The following is a 15,761-nucleotide window of genomic DNA, read 5'->3' as shown; positions in this document are numbered from 1 at the left end:
GAAATCTTTACTTCTTGAAATTTACAAAGAGCTGAAATTTCATTATTCAGCTCCATGCTGTCAAGCCCCACCAAGTTTTCAATTTAGCTGCTTGTAGAATTTGGGACTTGAAGTTGTCTAATGGAAATGACACAATGATAAAGGGCAGGGCCTTAGCAAGCTGCTCTAGCAGTAACAGCAAACATTATGTAAATAATTTAATGACATGGAAATTTTGCTAAAATACAGTGAAATAAAAAGGCATTCACAAAACTGACTCTATTCACAGAAACCCCAGAATTTATCCAGGTCCTGATCGTCCTCATGGATAAAGAACAGTCTAGGAATCAATCAATGCTATTTATTGAGTGTTTACTATGTGCAGGGCACTGTATTAGTTACTTGGGAGAATACAATACAGTAGAGTTGGTGGACACATTCCCTGACCACAAGGAGCAGGAGAAGCAGTGTGGACTAGTGGATACTGCATGGGTCTGGAAGTCAGAAAGACTTGGGTTCTAATCCCGGCTTTGTGACTTGACCGCTGTGTGACCTTGGGCAAGTCTCTTATCTTCTCTGAGCCTCAGTTCCCTTATCTGTAAAATGGGGATTATGTGGAACAGGGACTATGTTCAACTTGCATCTACCCCAGTACTTAGGACAGTGCCTGGACCATAATTAGTGCTTAACAAATACAATTAAAAACAAAATGAAGGACCAGGTCTGGTCCTAGACTAAGCCTGCTTGAGGATTTGGGGCAGGGGCTAGACCTAGTTGACCACTTCTGTACCCTCACATTCACACACTGGATGGGCAATCAATATGGTTGCTTGTGGGTGGGCAAATCAAGAGTTAAAGCAGAGGTTGTTAGAAATTTCACCTAGCATGGAGAGGTAAAAAGGATCACAGAAAAAGATACAATGAGGGGTGTTCATTTGAGGACAATTAATCATTCCCCTTCTCCCTCTTGTTAACTAAAATCCTCTTCTCACCAATCACATTAATTCATTCATTCAAGAGTATTTATTGAGCACTTACTGGGTGCAGAGAAGTGGACTAAGAGCTTGGGAGAGTACAATGCAACAATAGACACATTCCCTGCCCATAATTAGCTTACAGTCAAGAGTGGGGAAAACAGATAGCAATACAAATATATTACAGATATGTACATAAGTGTTTTGGGGCCAGAGGGGGTGGAGAGCAAAGGGAGCAAGTCAGGGTGATGCAGAAGGCAGTGGAAGATGAGGAAAGGTGGGGCTTAGTCTGGGAAGGCCTCTTGGAGGAGATGTGCTTTCAGTAAGGCTTTGAAGTGGGGAAGAGCAATTGTCTGGCAGATTTGATGAGGGAGGGTGTTCCAGGACAGAGGTAGGATGTGTGCTAGGGGTCAGCAGCGAGATAGAGGCACTGCGAGAAGGTTAGCACTAGAGGAGCGAAGTGTGTGGGCTGGGTTGTAGAAGGAGAGAAGCAAGGTGAAGTAGGAGGGGGCAAGGTGGTGGAGTTTTAAAGTCAATGGTAAGGAGTTTTTGTTTGATGAGGTGGTGGATTGGCAACCACTGGAGTTTTTTGAAGACTGGGGTGACATGTCCTGACTGTTTTTGTAGAAAAACATCTCTACTTGGATGTCCTCTCATCACCTCAAACTTAACATGTTCAAAACAGAACTCCTCATCTTCCCACCCAACCTTGTCCTATTCCGGACTTTCCCCTCACTGTAGACGGCACCACCATCCTTCCCATCTGACAAGCCCTTAACCTTGGCATTATCCTTGACTCCGCTCTCTCATTCAACTCACATATCCAATCCATCACCAAATCCTGTCGGTCTCACCTTTACAACATCACTAAAATCCTCCCTTTCCTTTCCATCCAAACTGCTTCCACATTAATATAATCACTCATCCTATCTCATCTGGATTACTGCATCAGCCTCCTTTCTGACCTCCCAACCTCCCGCCTCTCCCCATTCCAGTCCATACTTCACTCTGCTGCCCGGATCATCTTTCTACAGAAACATAGAAGAGCAGCATGGCTTAGTGGAAATAGCATGGGCTTGGGAGACAGGTCATGGGTTCTAATCCCAGATCCGCTATTTGTCTGCTGTGTCCTTGGGCAAGCCACTTAACTTCTCTGGGCCTCAGTAACCTTATCTGTAAAATGGGGATTAAGACTGTGAGCCCCACCTGGGACAACCTGATTACCCCCAATGCTTAGAACAGTGCTTGGCACATTTTAAGCACTTAACAAATACCATAATTATTATGTCACCCCTCTCCTCAAAAATCTCTAGTGATTGCTTAACCACATCCATATCAAACAAAAACTCCTCACCATTGGCTTTAAAGCACTCCATCACCTCATCCCCTCCTTCCTCACCCCGCTTCTCTATTTTTACAACCCAGCCCGCACACTTTGCTCCCCTGGTGCTAACCTTCTCCCTGTGCCTTGATCTCACCTGTCTTGCCGCTGATCCCTGGCCCGCTTCCTACCTCTGGCCTGGAATGTCCTCCCTCTTCAAATCTGTCAGAAATTACTCTCCCCCCTTCAAATCCTTACTGAAAGCACATCTCCTCCAAGAGGCCTTCCCAGACTAAGCCTCACTACTCCTCATTTCCCACTCCTTTCTGTCACCCTGATTTGCTCCCTTTGCTCTTCCTCCCTCTACCCGTCCCACAGCACTTGAGAGAGCAGTTTCTGTGGAGTGAAGGGGACAGAAGCTAGATTGTAAGGGGCCAAGGAGAGAATTGGAGGAGAGGAATTTGTCAGTGGATATAGACGACTCGCTTAAGGAGTTTGGAGAAGAATGGTAGGAGGGAGATGGGGCAATAACTGAATGGACCCATGGGGTCAAGGGAGGGTTTTTTTAGGATGGGGAGACATGGGCATGTTTGAAAGCAATGGGGAAGAAGGCTTTGGAGAGCAAACAGCTGAAGATGGATGTTAGGGAGGGAAGAAGGAAGGGAGTGAGAGTTTTGATAAGGTGCGAAGGAATGGGGTTAGATGCTCAGGTGGAGGGAGTGGCTATTTACCTCCCCTTACCAATCAACTTGGAGGCCGTGATACAGCCCGCTGAGATCAGTGTGGAAAAAGATGATGTGATGCATTGTTTGTGATCCTCCTTTGCCACTTAATAATAATGGTGGTATTTGTTAAGCGCTTACTATGTACCAGGCACTGAATTAAGTGCTGGGGTAGATACAAAATAATCAGGTTGGACACAGTCCCTGTCCCACATAGTGCTCCCAATCTCAATCCCCATTTTGCAGATGAGGAAGCTGAGGGCCAGTGAAGTGACTTGCCCAAGGTCAGACACCAGATAAGTGGTGGAGTCAGAATTAGAATCCAGGTCCTTCTGAATCCCAGGCCCATACTCTAGTCAGTAGACCATGCTGCTTCGTAGTTGATGTTGAGGATGTGGTATCTATGGAGGATCCAGTTCTTACAAATATGCAGAAGGTTAGGGAGCACTATCATTCTGTACACTTTCTGGAATTCAGAACCATCTCCACGTGGGTAGGTGTGGACCCCTCTCGGATTGAGCAATTTCTAAATGATTTTCTCTGGACTTTTGATGAGGATCTTAATCTGTTGAGTTAGAAAAGTTGTCCAGAGGATTCAAGGTGTACTCTAACCCCAGTGTTCAGCATGGTATAGTGGATAGAGCATGGGCATGGGAGTCAGGAGGTCATGGGTTCTAATCCCATCTCTGTCACTTGTCTGATGTGTGACCTTGGGCAAGTCACTTTATTTCTCCTGTTACCTCATCTGTAAAATGGGGATTGAGACTATGAGCTCCATGGGGGACAGGGACTGTGTCCAACCTGATTTGCATTCATCCACCCTAGTGCTTAGTACAGTGCCTGGCACGTAGTAAGCGCTTAACAAATACCACAATTATTATTATTATTCAGGATCCTTATTGAATTCTCCAGTGTGGCTGCAAAGAATAAGGTATACTGGATCTTCTATCCAGTCCTGATTTTCCCCATCTTTGATAGGCAGAGAACCAGAAAGGGCACGATCAGCTCTAACTTGGCTGGTCATACCATAATGCAACAGTGACATGCAGTGGCTTTTTTAAGTAAGCCATATAGTAAGAACAGCATCATGTCACATTCCACAAAAAACAATTAAGCATAGTCTAGAGATTTTCCTGGCTTTCTTATAGCATTTATTAGAACAGAATGAAAGCTGGACATCAGCAGCAAGATTCACTGAACTAAAGATGTTGGCTTTAACTACCGGTATCTTATTTTTGTTCTCTACTAATCTCCTCTGCTGCCCTTGGTCATGTATTTCTTCCTTTATTTCACTCTCCCTTTGCCCACTGTTCCACCTGCAGTTCTATATTAGCCAAGGTGAAAGCAGCCTCCACCTAGTTCCTGGGCATCCAAGTTTCTCCCGCCACCTCCCTGAATCTCTCATTAATTAATTAATTAATTCATTCATTCATTCATTCACTCACTAGTATTTACTGTGCCCTTACTGAGTGCTAGGAGTACAATGCAACAATAGACACATTCCCTGCCCACAACAAGCTTATGGTCTAGAGGTAGGGAGACAGACATTAATATGGGAGTGGGAGAAGAGAAAAGGGGGGCTTAGTTAGGGAAGGCCTCTTGGAGATGTGCCTTCAACTGCAGGTGCTGTTGGGCCTCTCCCACTGCTGGAAAATCACTGAGAGAAAGGCAGAGGGGTGACCTGCAATTTGGGGAGAGATGCGCCCATAACCAGGGTAACAAGTTCGAGAAAGTTTGGTCAGAGAAGTAGGAGGAGAACCAGTTTGGTATCTCTAGGGGGGCTGAGAAGGGAAGGGGTATATAGCTGGCTGCAGGGGTGCCTGGCCTTGATTACTTATTTGTAAATATTTTTATGACTGTCTCTCCCAGTGGAGCATAAGCTCCTTGTGAGCAGGAAATGTGTCACCTGCTTGCTTTGTACTTCCTAAGTACTTGGTACAGTGCATTGCATCTAGTGGGTGCTCAATAAATGCTACTATTATAAATACCCATTGGGCTAGGGCCACAAAGACCTGGGAGATAACAGAGCTACCTGCTACTGGCCCCCTGCACTTGGGAAAGGCAGCTGGGCTGCTCGGGTCCGATCAGCTAAATCTGGAAATCTCCTTTTCACCACATGACGAAACATCATGAATTGATACTGTCACGTGGCACCCCACGAAATGAAGCAGGATGCTTTTTAACAGTGCATGGCCCTTTACATGTCAGCACATTCTGTGCCCTGTGACATTATTCGTCATGCATTACATGAGAGGCAGCACTTTGAGCTTCTGCTTCAGGGAGCAAGCACGTCCTGCTGAAGATGACCCTGTTCAACAGAAACTAATAATTGAAAATTCAAATTTGCCAAGCGAGAGGTTCAATATCAAATGCCTCAAGCTATATCACCTGTCCTGGGTATAAGTTTAGGCCTTATCTGGAAAAGCTCTAAAGAAATGTGTGCTGAAAGGCCTGTGGAATAATGTCCCATGGATCAAAAAGGAACCACCCATCTAGTGAACCATCATCAAATCAGAGTATTCAAGATACAGATTTTGAGTGAAGGGTCTTCAGGGCATTTGTCCTTTTGTATGTTATGCAGCAGTGCTATTAATACTCAGCAACTCCTTCCTTCCAGCAAAATCTTCCCCTTCTATTTCCAAAGAAACATCATTACAGTGATTACCTAGGTCAGGCATCGACAACCTTTTTTTTGTTGCTTTGCCATTTCCAGGAGGGCTTGTGTGGGAAGCGAGCAGATGTGTGCTGACATCCAAATGGCAGCTTCTGGCTACAGTTCAAAATGTTCCATATCTCCTGCATGGCTTTTGTGTCTCCTGGTCACTGCTTCTGAAGCCTGGGTGAATAGGGTTTATATTTTCCCTTCCCCATCCATTAAATAAGGGCTTCCATTGACCAAACCAGGGTATATTTATGTGAACTTGAGACTCATTACAATGGGGAAACTGAAAAATGTTTACCCAGACTGCTTACTGGTCAATACCCATCTTCTGTATTTTGGGGTCAGCTCATTGAGGGAGGTTGTGAGCTTCATAAAAAATTTCTCTTAAAATATGTGACATTTTAGGGATAAATGGAGAACATACTCATCTCCAGATGAAGTTTCTGGACTTCACAATTCAAAATTTAAGCACACCAGGCTTACTGACCAGAAAGATCCATTTTTGTTGTTTTAAAGAAAAACACCCAGATCAGCCAAGAGAAAAGCATTTAGCTAGAGTGCTGCTCGATGCTTGTTTTATGCATGAGAGTAGTTTCCAATTAAAACACTGTCGAAATATCTACTGCAGAACTTTTTTTATTCAAATTAAGGCTATTTTCCATGCAAACAAATTGACACCATGTGGCCTCCATCTGTATCACTTGATATCCTGAGATTAAACTAAAATAAAAGAAGTTTTGATTTTTAGCTTCCACCAAAAAAATCCCCCTTTTCCCTCTTTGAATAGAAACAAAATAATTGATTTAATAGGCAATCACTACATTATTTTTTTTTTGCTTTCAGCCATTTTGTTTAGACTACTCATTTTCACTACAGAAAGTCAGCGGATGGAGATTTATCATCTAAATCTGTTTCAGAGACACCAGAAATCAGAAAAAATCAGACCAAATACCCAGCCCAGAATCTCACTTTTATAAAAGTAAAATGGTAGATCATTTTGGGTCTTGTACTTTTCATTTCTATTTTCTCCAGGTTGATCTTTCCTGTTTATTTAACTCTATATACCGCCTAGAGAATATGGATACAGCATGCCATTTCTCCATCCTTAGTAACAGTTCTTTGGTTGTTTCACTGGCAATGGTGTATTTAAGTGAGAACAGTAAAGTATCTACATAATACAGTCATTGACTTCTATTGAAATCTATTCCTTAGAGTCAGATTAGGTGGATGGGTTTAAATCAAGACAGGGTTTAAATCAAGACAGAGTTCCCAGGAATCTGGTTTTAGTCAGGGTTTAGGTGTATGGAGGAAATAAGCATGAGATATAGCTTTAACCACACCAAGGAGGGGAATTGATACCCCCTCCTCCTCCTCATTCTCCTTTACCACCTCTATCATCAGCATTATCATCTACTCCTAATTCTCACTAGTACACTGCACAGCGTGGTTATTAAATACTATTACTATTAATAACACTCATTTATAACTTAGAATGGAAGCAGTGTGGTCTAGTGAAAAGAGTACGGGCCTGCGAGTCAGACGATCTGGGTTCTAATCCTTCCTCTGCCACTTGTCTACTATGTGACCTTAATAATAATAATTAATAATTATGGTATTTGTTTAGTGCTTACTATACTGTACTATACTGTACTAAGCGCTGGGGAGGGAACAAGCAAATTGGGTTGGACACAGTCCCCGTCCCATATGGGATTCACAGTTTCAATCCCCGTCTTACAGATGAGGTAACTGAGGCACAGAGAAGTGAAGTGACTTGCCGAAGGTCACATAACAGACAAGTGGCAGAGCTGGGATTAAAACCCACGACCTTATGACTCTGAGGTCTGTGCTCTATCCACTGCACCATGCTGCTTCTCATTTAGTTTCTCTGTGCCTCAGTTACCTCATACGGGGATTAAATCCTCTTCCCTCCTAGACTGTGAAGCCCATGTGGGACAGGGATTATGTTCAACATTATCTTGTATCTACCCAATGCTTAGTACAGTGCTTGGCACATAGTAAGCCCTTAACAAGTACCATAAAAATTTGAGAATCACTGTATTACGGGCAAGGGTAATTACACTAAAATCAAGGGGCTCCTAATTTTTATTGAAGTCTGTCTCCCCCTCTAGACTGTAAGCTTGTTGTGGGTAGGGAATATGTCTGTGTATTGTTATATTGTAATAATAATAGTAATAATCATAATAATAGCGGTATTTGTTAAGCGCTTACTATGCGCCAGGCACTGTACTAAGCGCTAGGGTGGATACAAGCAAATAGGGTTGGCCGTTTCATGTAGAACTCGAAAAAATGATCATGATAACCCCGTCTCAGAAATTTGGATGTTCCACTTCTGAGACAGCCATTTTTAAATATTGCTCATTTATATCAGCATGGTGTAGTGGATATAGTACAGGCTTGGGACTCAGAAAGTAATGGGTTCTAATCCTGGCTGCGCCATTTGTCTACTATGTGACCTTGAACAAGTCACTTAACTCCTCTGGGCCTTGGTTAAATGTAAAATGAGGATTGAGACTGTGAGCTCCATATGGGTCAGGGACTGTGATCAACCCGATTTGCTTGCATCCACTACAGCATTTAGTACAGTGCCTGGCACATAGTAAGCACTTAACAAATACCACAATTTTTATTATTATTATTATCAAATTTTGGGAAGTGACTTCTTAAATGAAAACTTTGCTACTTTCAACTCCATTACAACATTAAACAGCACTGCACTAAGAAAAGGAGTTCAAGGTTTTAAAAAGCCAATAATTAATTTGCTCCTCACTGCTGCCTTTTATCTTTTAATCGCTCTAAATCCTAATCACTAGTTGATTCATTCTGCCTTTCTGCCTCAGCTTCTTTGATATCTAACTGATAACCTGTTTTTTGCTTGCCTAATCACTTTATACTTAAGTTCAATTCTGGCTCTGTCCTTATTTACATGTTGCATTTATTTGTATGTAGAAAGCCTGACGTCAGTATGTAGTGTCCATGTTCAGAATACATGTCACTGTGGGAGTCCCTCAAAGCTCAGTTTTAGGTTCCTTTCTATTCTCCATTTACCCCCGTCCCTTGGAGAACTCATTTGCCCCCATAGCTTCCGCTACTATCTCTAAGCAGATGATTCCCAAATCTACATCTCCAGCCCTGATCTCTCTCCTTCTCTACAGTCTCATATTTCCTCCTGCCTTCAGGACATCTCTACTTTGGATGTCTCACTGACATGTCAAACTTAACATGTCCAAAGCAGAACTCATCTTCTCACTAAAACCCTGTCCTCCCCATGACTTTCCTATCACTATAGACCACCTTCCCCCTGGCTCACAAGCTTGTAACCTTGGCATTATACTCTACTCAGCTCTCTCATTCAACCCACATATTCATTCTGTCACCAAATCCTGTCAGTACTGCTAAAATCCACTCTTTTCTCTCCCACCCAAACTGCTGCTATGCTGATTCAAATGCTTACCCTGACCCTCCTTGGCTACTGATCGGCTGCAGTCAGTCAGTCAGTCGTATTTATTGAGTGCTTCCTGTGTGTAGTCTTAATTCTTATTTCAGAGATGAGGTAACTGAGGCTCAGAGAAGTGAAATGACTTGCCCAAGGTCACACAGCAGACAGGTGGCAGAGCTGGGATTAGAACCCAGTTTCCTCTGACTCCCAGACCCGTATTCTATCCACTAGGCCACCATTTTTCCCTTTTCACTCTGGAAGGTCTGAAGGGACAACACTATAATAATAATAATGGTATTTGTTATGCACTTACTATGTGCCAAGCAGCGCTTTAAGCGCTGGGGTAGATACAAGGCAATCAGGTTGTCCCACTTGGGGCTCACAGTTTTAATCCCCGTTTTCCAGATGAGGTAACTGAGGCCCAGAGAAGTGAAGCGACTTGCCCAAGGTCACACAGCAGATAAGTGGCAGAGCTGGGATTATCCCTCCATGTCTCCCCAAGACTCATTCCCCAGGGTCCGACAACTTTTCCCCACCATCAGTGGATGCAGCTTTCTTTGGCATCTCAAGAGATATAGGAAAGTTGCAGTAAAAGGCAACATAGCAAGAGCCACCACCCTCCCTAGCACAGTTGCCAGAAACACAGGACCACTGCCCTAACAGAACAATGTCCAAGCCCATCTCTGGCTCAGCTCCCAGGTGGTTTTTAGTAAAAGACATCAGAAGGGGAGAGGACTGGCTGGCATATGCTGAGACACGAGTCTCTTGAATAGCCACAATAACACAGAGAGAGCCTCACTTGAGATACTAGACATGAAGCTCTTATCAAGGAAACAGCTTTTCTCGAATCTCCAGGCAGTGCAGCACAACCACATAATGGCTTGGGACCCACCCATGTTTTCAAAACATTTTAGTTTTATTAAAAGTGGGACTCTTTTTGGCCACCCAGCTCAGCCCAGGCATTGATAAATTATAGCCCTGGAAACTGTGCAAGAAAGATGTGTAATTATAGAATAGATATCACTGGAAAACCAAGGACTGGAATCATCTGGTACTTTGCTTCCAAGTTCAGCTGAAACATCATTCATTCAAAATGGTTCTGAATCAGTCTGACACAGCATGGGCTGGCCCAGTATCAGAATGATATCAGAGGGGAGCTATGCCTCTAAGGGGGAAGATTTCACAGCTAATCTCGTTATTCCCTCCACTCCCTCTTCCCCACTTTGCCTCCTCAGAAAAACCAGGGTGCGACACACTGCACTTCCAGGCCCTTACCTATAAACCTTATGATCCTTCTGAGTAGTGGGTTCAGATAACAGCATTCTCCAGTCAAAATCATTTTCTCTTGGGCAATCAAGGATTCTCTGGTTGACTTGATGAAATACATGGATATCTCGCCGATAAAAATCTGAAAAAGAAATTCAAGAATTGTCAAGGCAAATATATGACGTCAGTGCTACTGACATGGATGGTAGCATTACTGAAACTTTAAAGGAATTGTAAGCTGCTTTTGATACTGTGTTTTAAAAATGTGTTTAGTCCAAGGCTTGGCTTTGAGCTGAAGAAAGCACAAACTATTTTTATTTGATCATTTCAAATGGATTTCATGCTGCAGTGCTATATTGTGTGATCAGATGACACAGTCTATCAGGATAAATTGTTGAACAGGCTCTAGGCTCGTCTCTAGACTGTAAGCTTGTCCTCTAGACTGTAAGCTTGTTATAATGTACTCTGCCAAGCATTTATTACAGTGCTCTGTACACAGTAGGTGTTCAATAAATCCGACTGACCAACTAATTAAATAGTATTTTTTCTTAATGGGGGTGGTAGATAGGGATGTAGAGTGTTTAGAGTTCAAGTGTGTTTCTGAATCCCAATAGTCACCATTCTTTATCAACCGATCAATCAGTCAATGGTCTTATTAAGCTGTTATTGTATTCAGAGCACTGTACTAAATGCTTGGGAGGGTACAATATAACAGAGTTGGTAGACACATTCCCTGCCCACAAGGAGCTTTCAGTTTACATGGTGGAGACGGATATTAAAGGTGTGGAGCTGTACATAAATCTGATGCCCACCGGCCACCTCATACTCACAGCATGTGGGGGCTGTGCAGATGCAACTGTCTGTTAAGGAAGCATATACCACCAGTCTCACCTCTCAGCCTGCCTCAGGACAGGGGTACATTGTCCTGACTGAAAGACAGGAGGTATTCTAGAGTTTCCTACCTCTGCCAACTTTGACCCTTTCATTTATTGCCAACTGGGTGGCCTTGGGACAATTTCTGGATCTGAGAGAGACCACCCACAGGACTGGGGGGAGTGGGGGAAGGGGGAAGGGGGAGGAAAAGGGCAGCTCACATCCCTGGACAGCAGCTGTCACATTTGCAAACTCCCAGACCAATCTAGAGAAGTGTAGCCTGGGGGAAACAGCACAGATCTGGGAGTCAGAGAACCTGGGTTCTAGTGTGACTCTGGACAAGTCATTTAATTTCTCTGTGCCTTCGTTTCCTCATCTGTAAAATGGTGATTCAATATCTGCTCTCTCTCCTACTTAGTCCCCCTCCCACATGGGGCTCACAATCTGTGTCCAACCTGATTAACTTGTATCTACCCCAGTGTTTGGAACAGTGCTTGACACATAGTGAGTGCTTAAAAAATACAATAATAATAATAATAGAGCAAACATGTCCTGCAGACCTATCTCCTTTACTCCAGAAGCTCAGCCTGCCATTATCAAGGCAATCCTTGATGAACTGTAAGAGAAAGTATTAATAACTATTGGACTTTAAGGTTAAAAAGAATGTACCTGGGCTCCACAAGAGATTAGGAGTCTACAAGGAGTGTGAAGGAGTCTACAATCCCAGGTCTCTAAAGCAGAGGTGCAAGTAAAAATCGACTGATACCAGAATCAAACAATCAATCAGTGGTATTTATTGAGTGTTTAATGTGTGCAGAGGAGAACACTAAGCACTTGGAAGAGTACAATAATAGTAAGTAGACCTTCAAGGAGTTTATAATATTGTTGGGGGTGGGGTCAAGGCCTTCCCATAAGACTGGGCACTGCCTGGGAGTGGAAGTGGGGGCTGATGCAAAGCATTTAAAACCATGCCGACAGCGGTGGTGAGTGCTGCAGCCCAGTGAAGGCAGTGGGATCCCCACAGGTCTCCGGGCTGGGAGGATGGTCACGTTCTGCTGGTTCAAAGAGCTGGAGAAGTAGTAGTGTGAGTGTGGGCCGGCCTTTCCACATCCCCATATCCCCACCTAGAGCCATGCTACTGTTCTAAGGGCTGAGATAGATACAAGGTAATCAGGTTGGACACAGTCCCTGTCCCACATGAGGCTCACACTCTTAATCCTCATTTTCCAGAAGAGGTAGCTGAGACACAGAAAAGTGAAGTGACTTGCCCAAGGTCACACAGCAGACAAGTGGCGAAGCTGATATTAGAACCCGTGACCTCTGACTCCCAAGCCCGTGCTCTTCCCACTAGGCCATTCTGAGTCCTTGTAGACAGCTGCCCATTCAACTCAGAGATTTGCCTTGACGGGATTCCTGAACACATTGTGATAAATGCAAAATCATATAAATGGAAACTGAAATCACCCAATTTTTTTAAAAAAAGTTTAGAGATCTACTTTTTTTTCAAACACTGTCTTGCTGGCCACAGAAAATCTGAAATTTATAAATATTTGTATCTATTTATATGGAAATTAAAGGAACAATTTTACTGATTGCTTAAGAAGGTTCATGCCCAATATACCTACCTTCATTAGAATATTTTTCTCTAATGGATAAAAACAAGCAGGTTATGAAAAGCTCATGGACAAGGAAGTTGAAAGGCAACACATGGAATATGAATAGGCTTCCATTAAAAAAAAACACGGCTTTCATCCTACTTCGTTCCATCTGTTCTCAAAAGTGTTAGGATGCTTTTGTTAGGATAAAGTTCAGCTCACTTTCTGGAACCAGGCAGATCTGGATTTCTTTTCAGAGATGGAGGTAGCCTACCCACCTCTCAGTGATCCATGTAACCCCATATTTTCATCTTCTCCAGGACGAGAGGTACTTGAGTTCGATTGAATAAATACAGGGCTCTGAATTCTTTTATTGTTACAATACATAGCATTTGAGGATCTTTCCAGTTTTGCATCATTCAACTAGCCCTGATTTAGTAATTCTGCATATTTAAAACCCTGAGAATAATGATAGTTTTTAAAAGAAAAGCTTCTTTGAATATGTTTAGGCTATCCAAGGGTAGGTAGTTGGTTGGGAGCAAAACCATGCCATTAATACTTGGAGCTCTCTAGCATTCAAACCTAGCATTTCCGTGACACCCAAGCACTTGGATACTCAGCACCCCTACACCCCGATTGCACTTATGTACATATTTTTATGCACCATTTTCTCCTCCTATGATTTAATAATAATATTAGAGATATTTGTTAAACAATTACTGTGGACCAAGCATTGTACTAAGATACAAGATAAACAGGTCAGTCACAGTCTCTGTCCCATATGGGGAGAGGGTGGGCAGAACAGGTATTGAATCGCCATTTTACAGATGAGGAAACTGAGGCCCAGAGAAGTTAAGCGACTTGCCCAAGATCACATAGCCGACAAGTGGCAGAGCCAGGATTAAAACCAGGTCCTTTGATTCCCAGGGCCGTGATCTTTCCACTAGGCCATACTGCTTCTGTATCTATCTTTCCTGCTGCACGCAAACTCCTTGAGGGCAGGGAACATGGTCTCCCAAGTGCTTTAGTTTGCATTATGGGGTAAGGTCACCCCCATCTATTTGCTCACCCTCTTGCCCCTCATCCAGTGGAACTGGATCCAGAGCAGTGTGGACTGCTCCAGGGACTGGCAAGAAATCCAGTTCTGACGGTTCCTTTCAGAACTCTTTCCTTGCACTCATATATATAGAAAAAAGAATTTCTTGCAGATGAGCTTCAATGTGTGAGCTTTTTACACCACTGTCTTTTTTCAGCCGCACACATAGATAAACAACAATGCCACAGACATCATCTTTGATAAAAATAACAGCTAAGGATGATAATACTATTGGTATAGTCTTTTGCTCCAAAGAGCTCACAATGCCTGGCATATAATTTCTTCATGACTCAGAATATGTTTGTCAGATGAGCACAGAAGAGTGATACTACTAAAACCAATTTTTTTCCTTTCCCTGCTGCTCCATTTTGGTTTAGCAGTGTCACCTACAAATTGAAAGACAGTCTACATCTACATAGGTGTTTATGATGTTGCCTCCATGCCTTCAGGCCACCAGAGAATTATTTTGAGCACTACTGCTACAAAGATATGATACTCATTATCCTCATTTTACAGATACACTAGGTAGATTAAAACGAATTCACTCTTTTTTTATTGTGTTTGTTAAGCGCTTACTATATGTCAAGCACTGTACTAAGCACTGAGGTAGATATGACTTAATCAGGTTGGACACATGGGGCTCACAGTCTTAATCTCCGTTTTATAGATGAGGAAACTGAGGCACGGAGAAGTTAAGTGACTTGCCCGTCACATAGCAAACAAGTAGCAGAGGCAGGATTAGAACCCAGGTCCTTCTCCTTCCCAGTACCATGCTCTAACCACTAGGCCAAGGTGCTTCACTGAAAGCTAATTCAGTCATTCATTCAATCGTATTTATTGAGCGCTTACTGTGTGCAGAGCAGTTAATCATCAAATGCATGTTGGAAACCAGAATTCAAATAGGTGGTAGCAAATTCAATACTAATCAATCAATGGTATTTTTTAAGCACTTACTGTGTGTAGAACACTGTACTAAGGGCTTTGGGAGAGCATAATGTGACAGAGTTGGGAGACACGTTCCCTGTCCCAAAAGAGCTTACAGCCTAGAGGGGGAGACAGACATGAAAATGAATTATGGATACGTACGTAGGTGCTGGGGGCTGGGGATGAGGTGAACATCAAGCGCTTAAAGGGTATAGAGACAAGTGTATTGGTGAGGCAGAAGAAAGAGGGAATAAGGGAAATGAGGGCTTACTCAGGGAAGGCCTTTTGGAGGAGATGTGCTTTGGCTTTGAAGGTAGGGAGAGTGGCGATCTGTAGGATATGAAGGGGGATGGAGTTCCCAGCCTGAGGGAGGATGTGGGCAAGGAGTTGATGGTGACAGACCAGATGGAGGTTCAGTGACTAAGTTGGCATTACAGGAGTGAAGTGAGAGGGCAGGATTATAGGCAAGTGCTTAGTACAATGCTGTGCACACAGTAAGCACTCAATAAATACGGTTGAATGAATAGTAATCAACAAGTGACAAATGGAGACACTGATAGTATACACAATGACTACGTGAAACCTGAATTGGCCCTCCTTGACCCCCACCTCTTTCACCCTTCATTGGACACTTCCTTTACTTCTTTGGTTTTAGATTGTGGTTCTTTCATGCAGCTTGACTACACGGATAAGCTTGTCTTATGCCCCTGTTCAGTCAGCCACTGAGTTGATGCTCCGGGATAATCAGTAAGTGCAGTCTTAGAACTGAGCTTCTGACAGATTTATGCATTCTTTACACATTTCTTTAGATGTCCAGTGATGGGGGCATTTTAAAAAATCAATAATGATAAGTGCGGAAGCTTAACAGCCTTGAACGGTCACTTTAGAAATG

At 43.2% G+C, this 15,761-nt stretch overlaps 1 protein-coding gene across 1 annotated transcript in view; it reads right to left on the bottom strand.

The window, feature by feature from the left end:
• PLPPR1 (phospholipid phosphatase related 1) overlaps nucleotides 1–15,761 on the bottom strand; it is a 79,349-nt gene that overhangs the window by 39,239 nt on the left and 24,349 nt on the right. Inside the window, exon 2 of the mRNA XM_029054700.2 lies at nucleotides 10,391–10,523. Within this exon, the coding sequence (XP_028910533.1) occupies nucleotides 10,391–10,523 (133 nt within the window). The remainder of the gene's footprint in view (nucleotides 1–10,390; nucleotides 10,524–15,761) is intronic.

This window comes from Ornithorhynchus anatinus, chromosome X5 (assembly GCF_004115215.2).
Source record: "Ornithorhynchus anatinus isolate Pmale09 chromosome X5, mOrnAna1.pri.v4, whole genome shotgun sequence".
Classification (NCBI taxonomy): domain Eukaryota; kingdom Metazoa; phylum Chordata; class Mammalia; order Monotremata; family Ornithorhynchidae; genus Ornithorhynchus; species Ornithorhynchus anatinus.
This window is presented reverse-complemented; position numbering and strand designations above follow the sequence as displayed.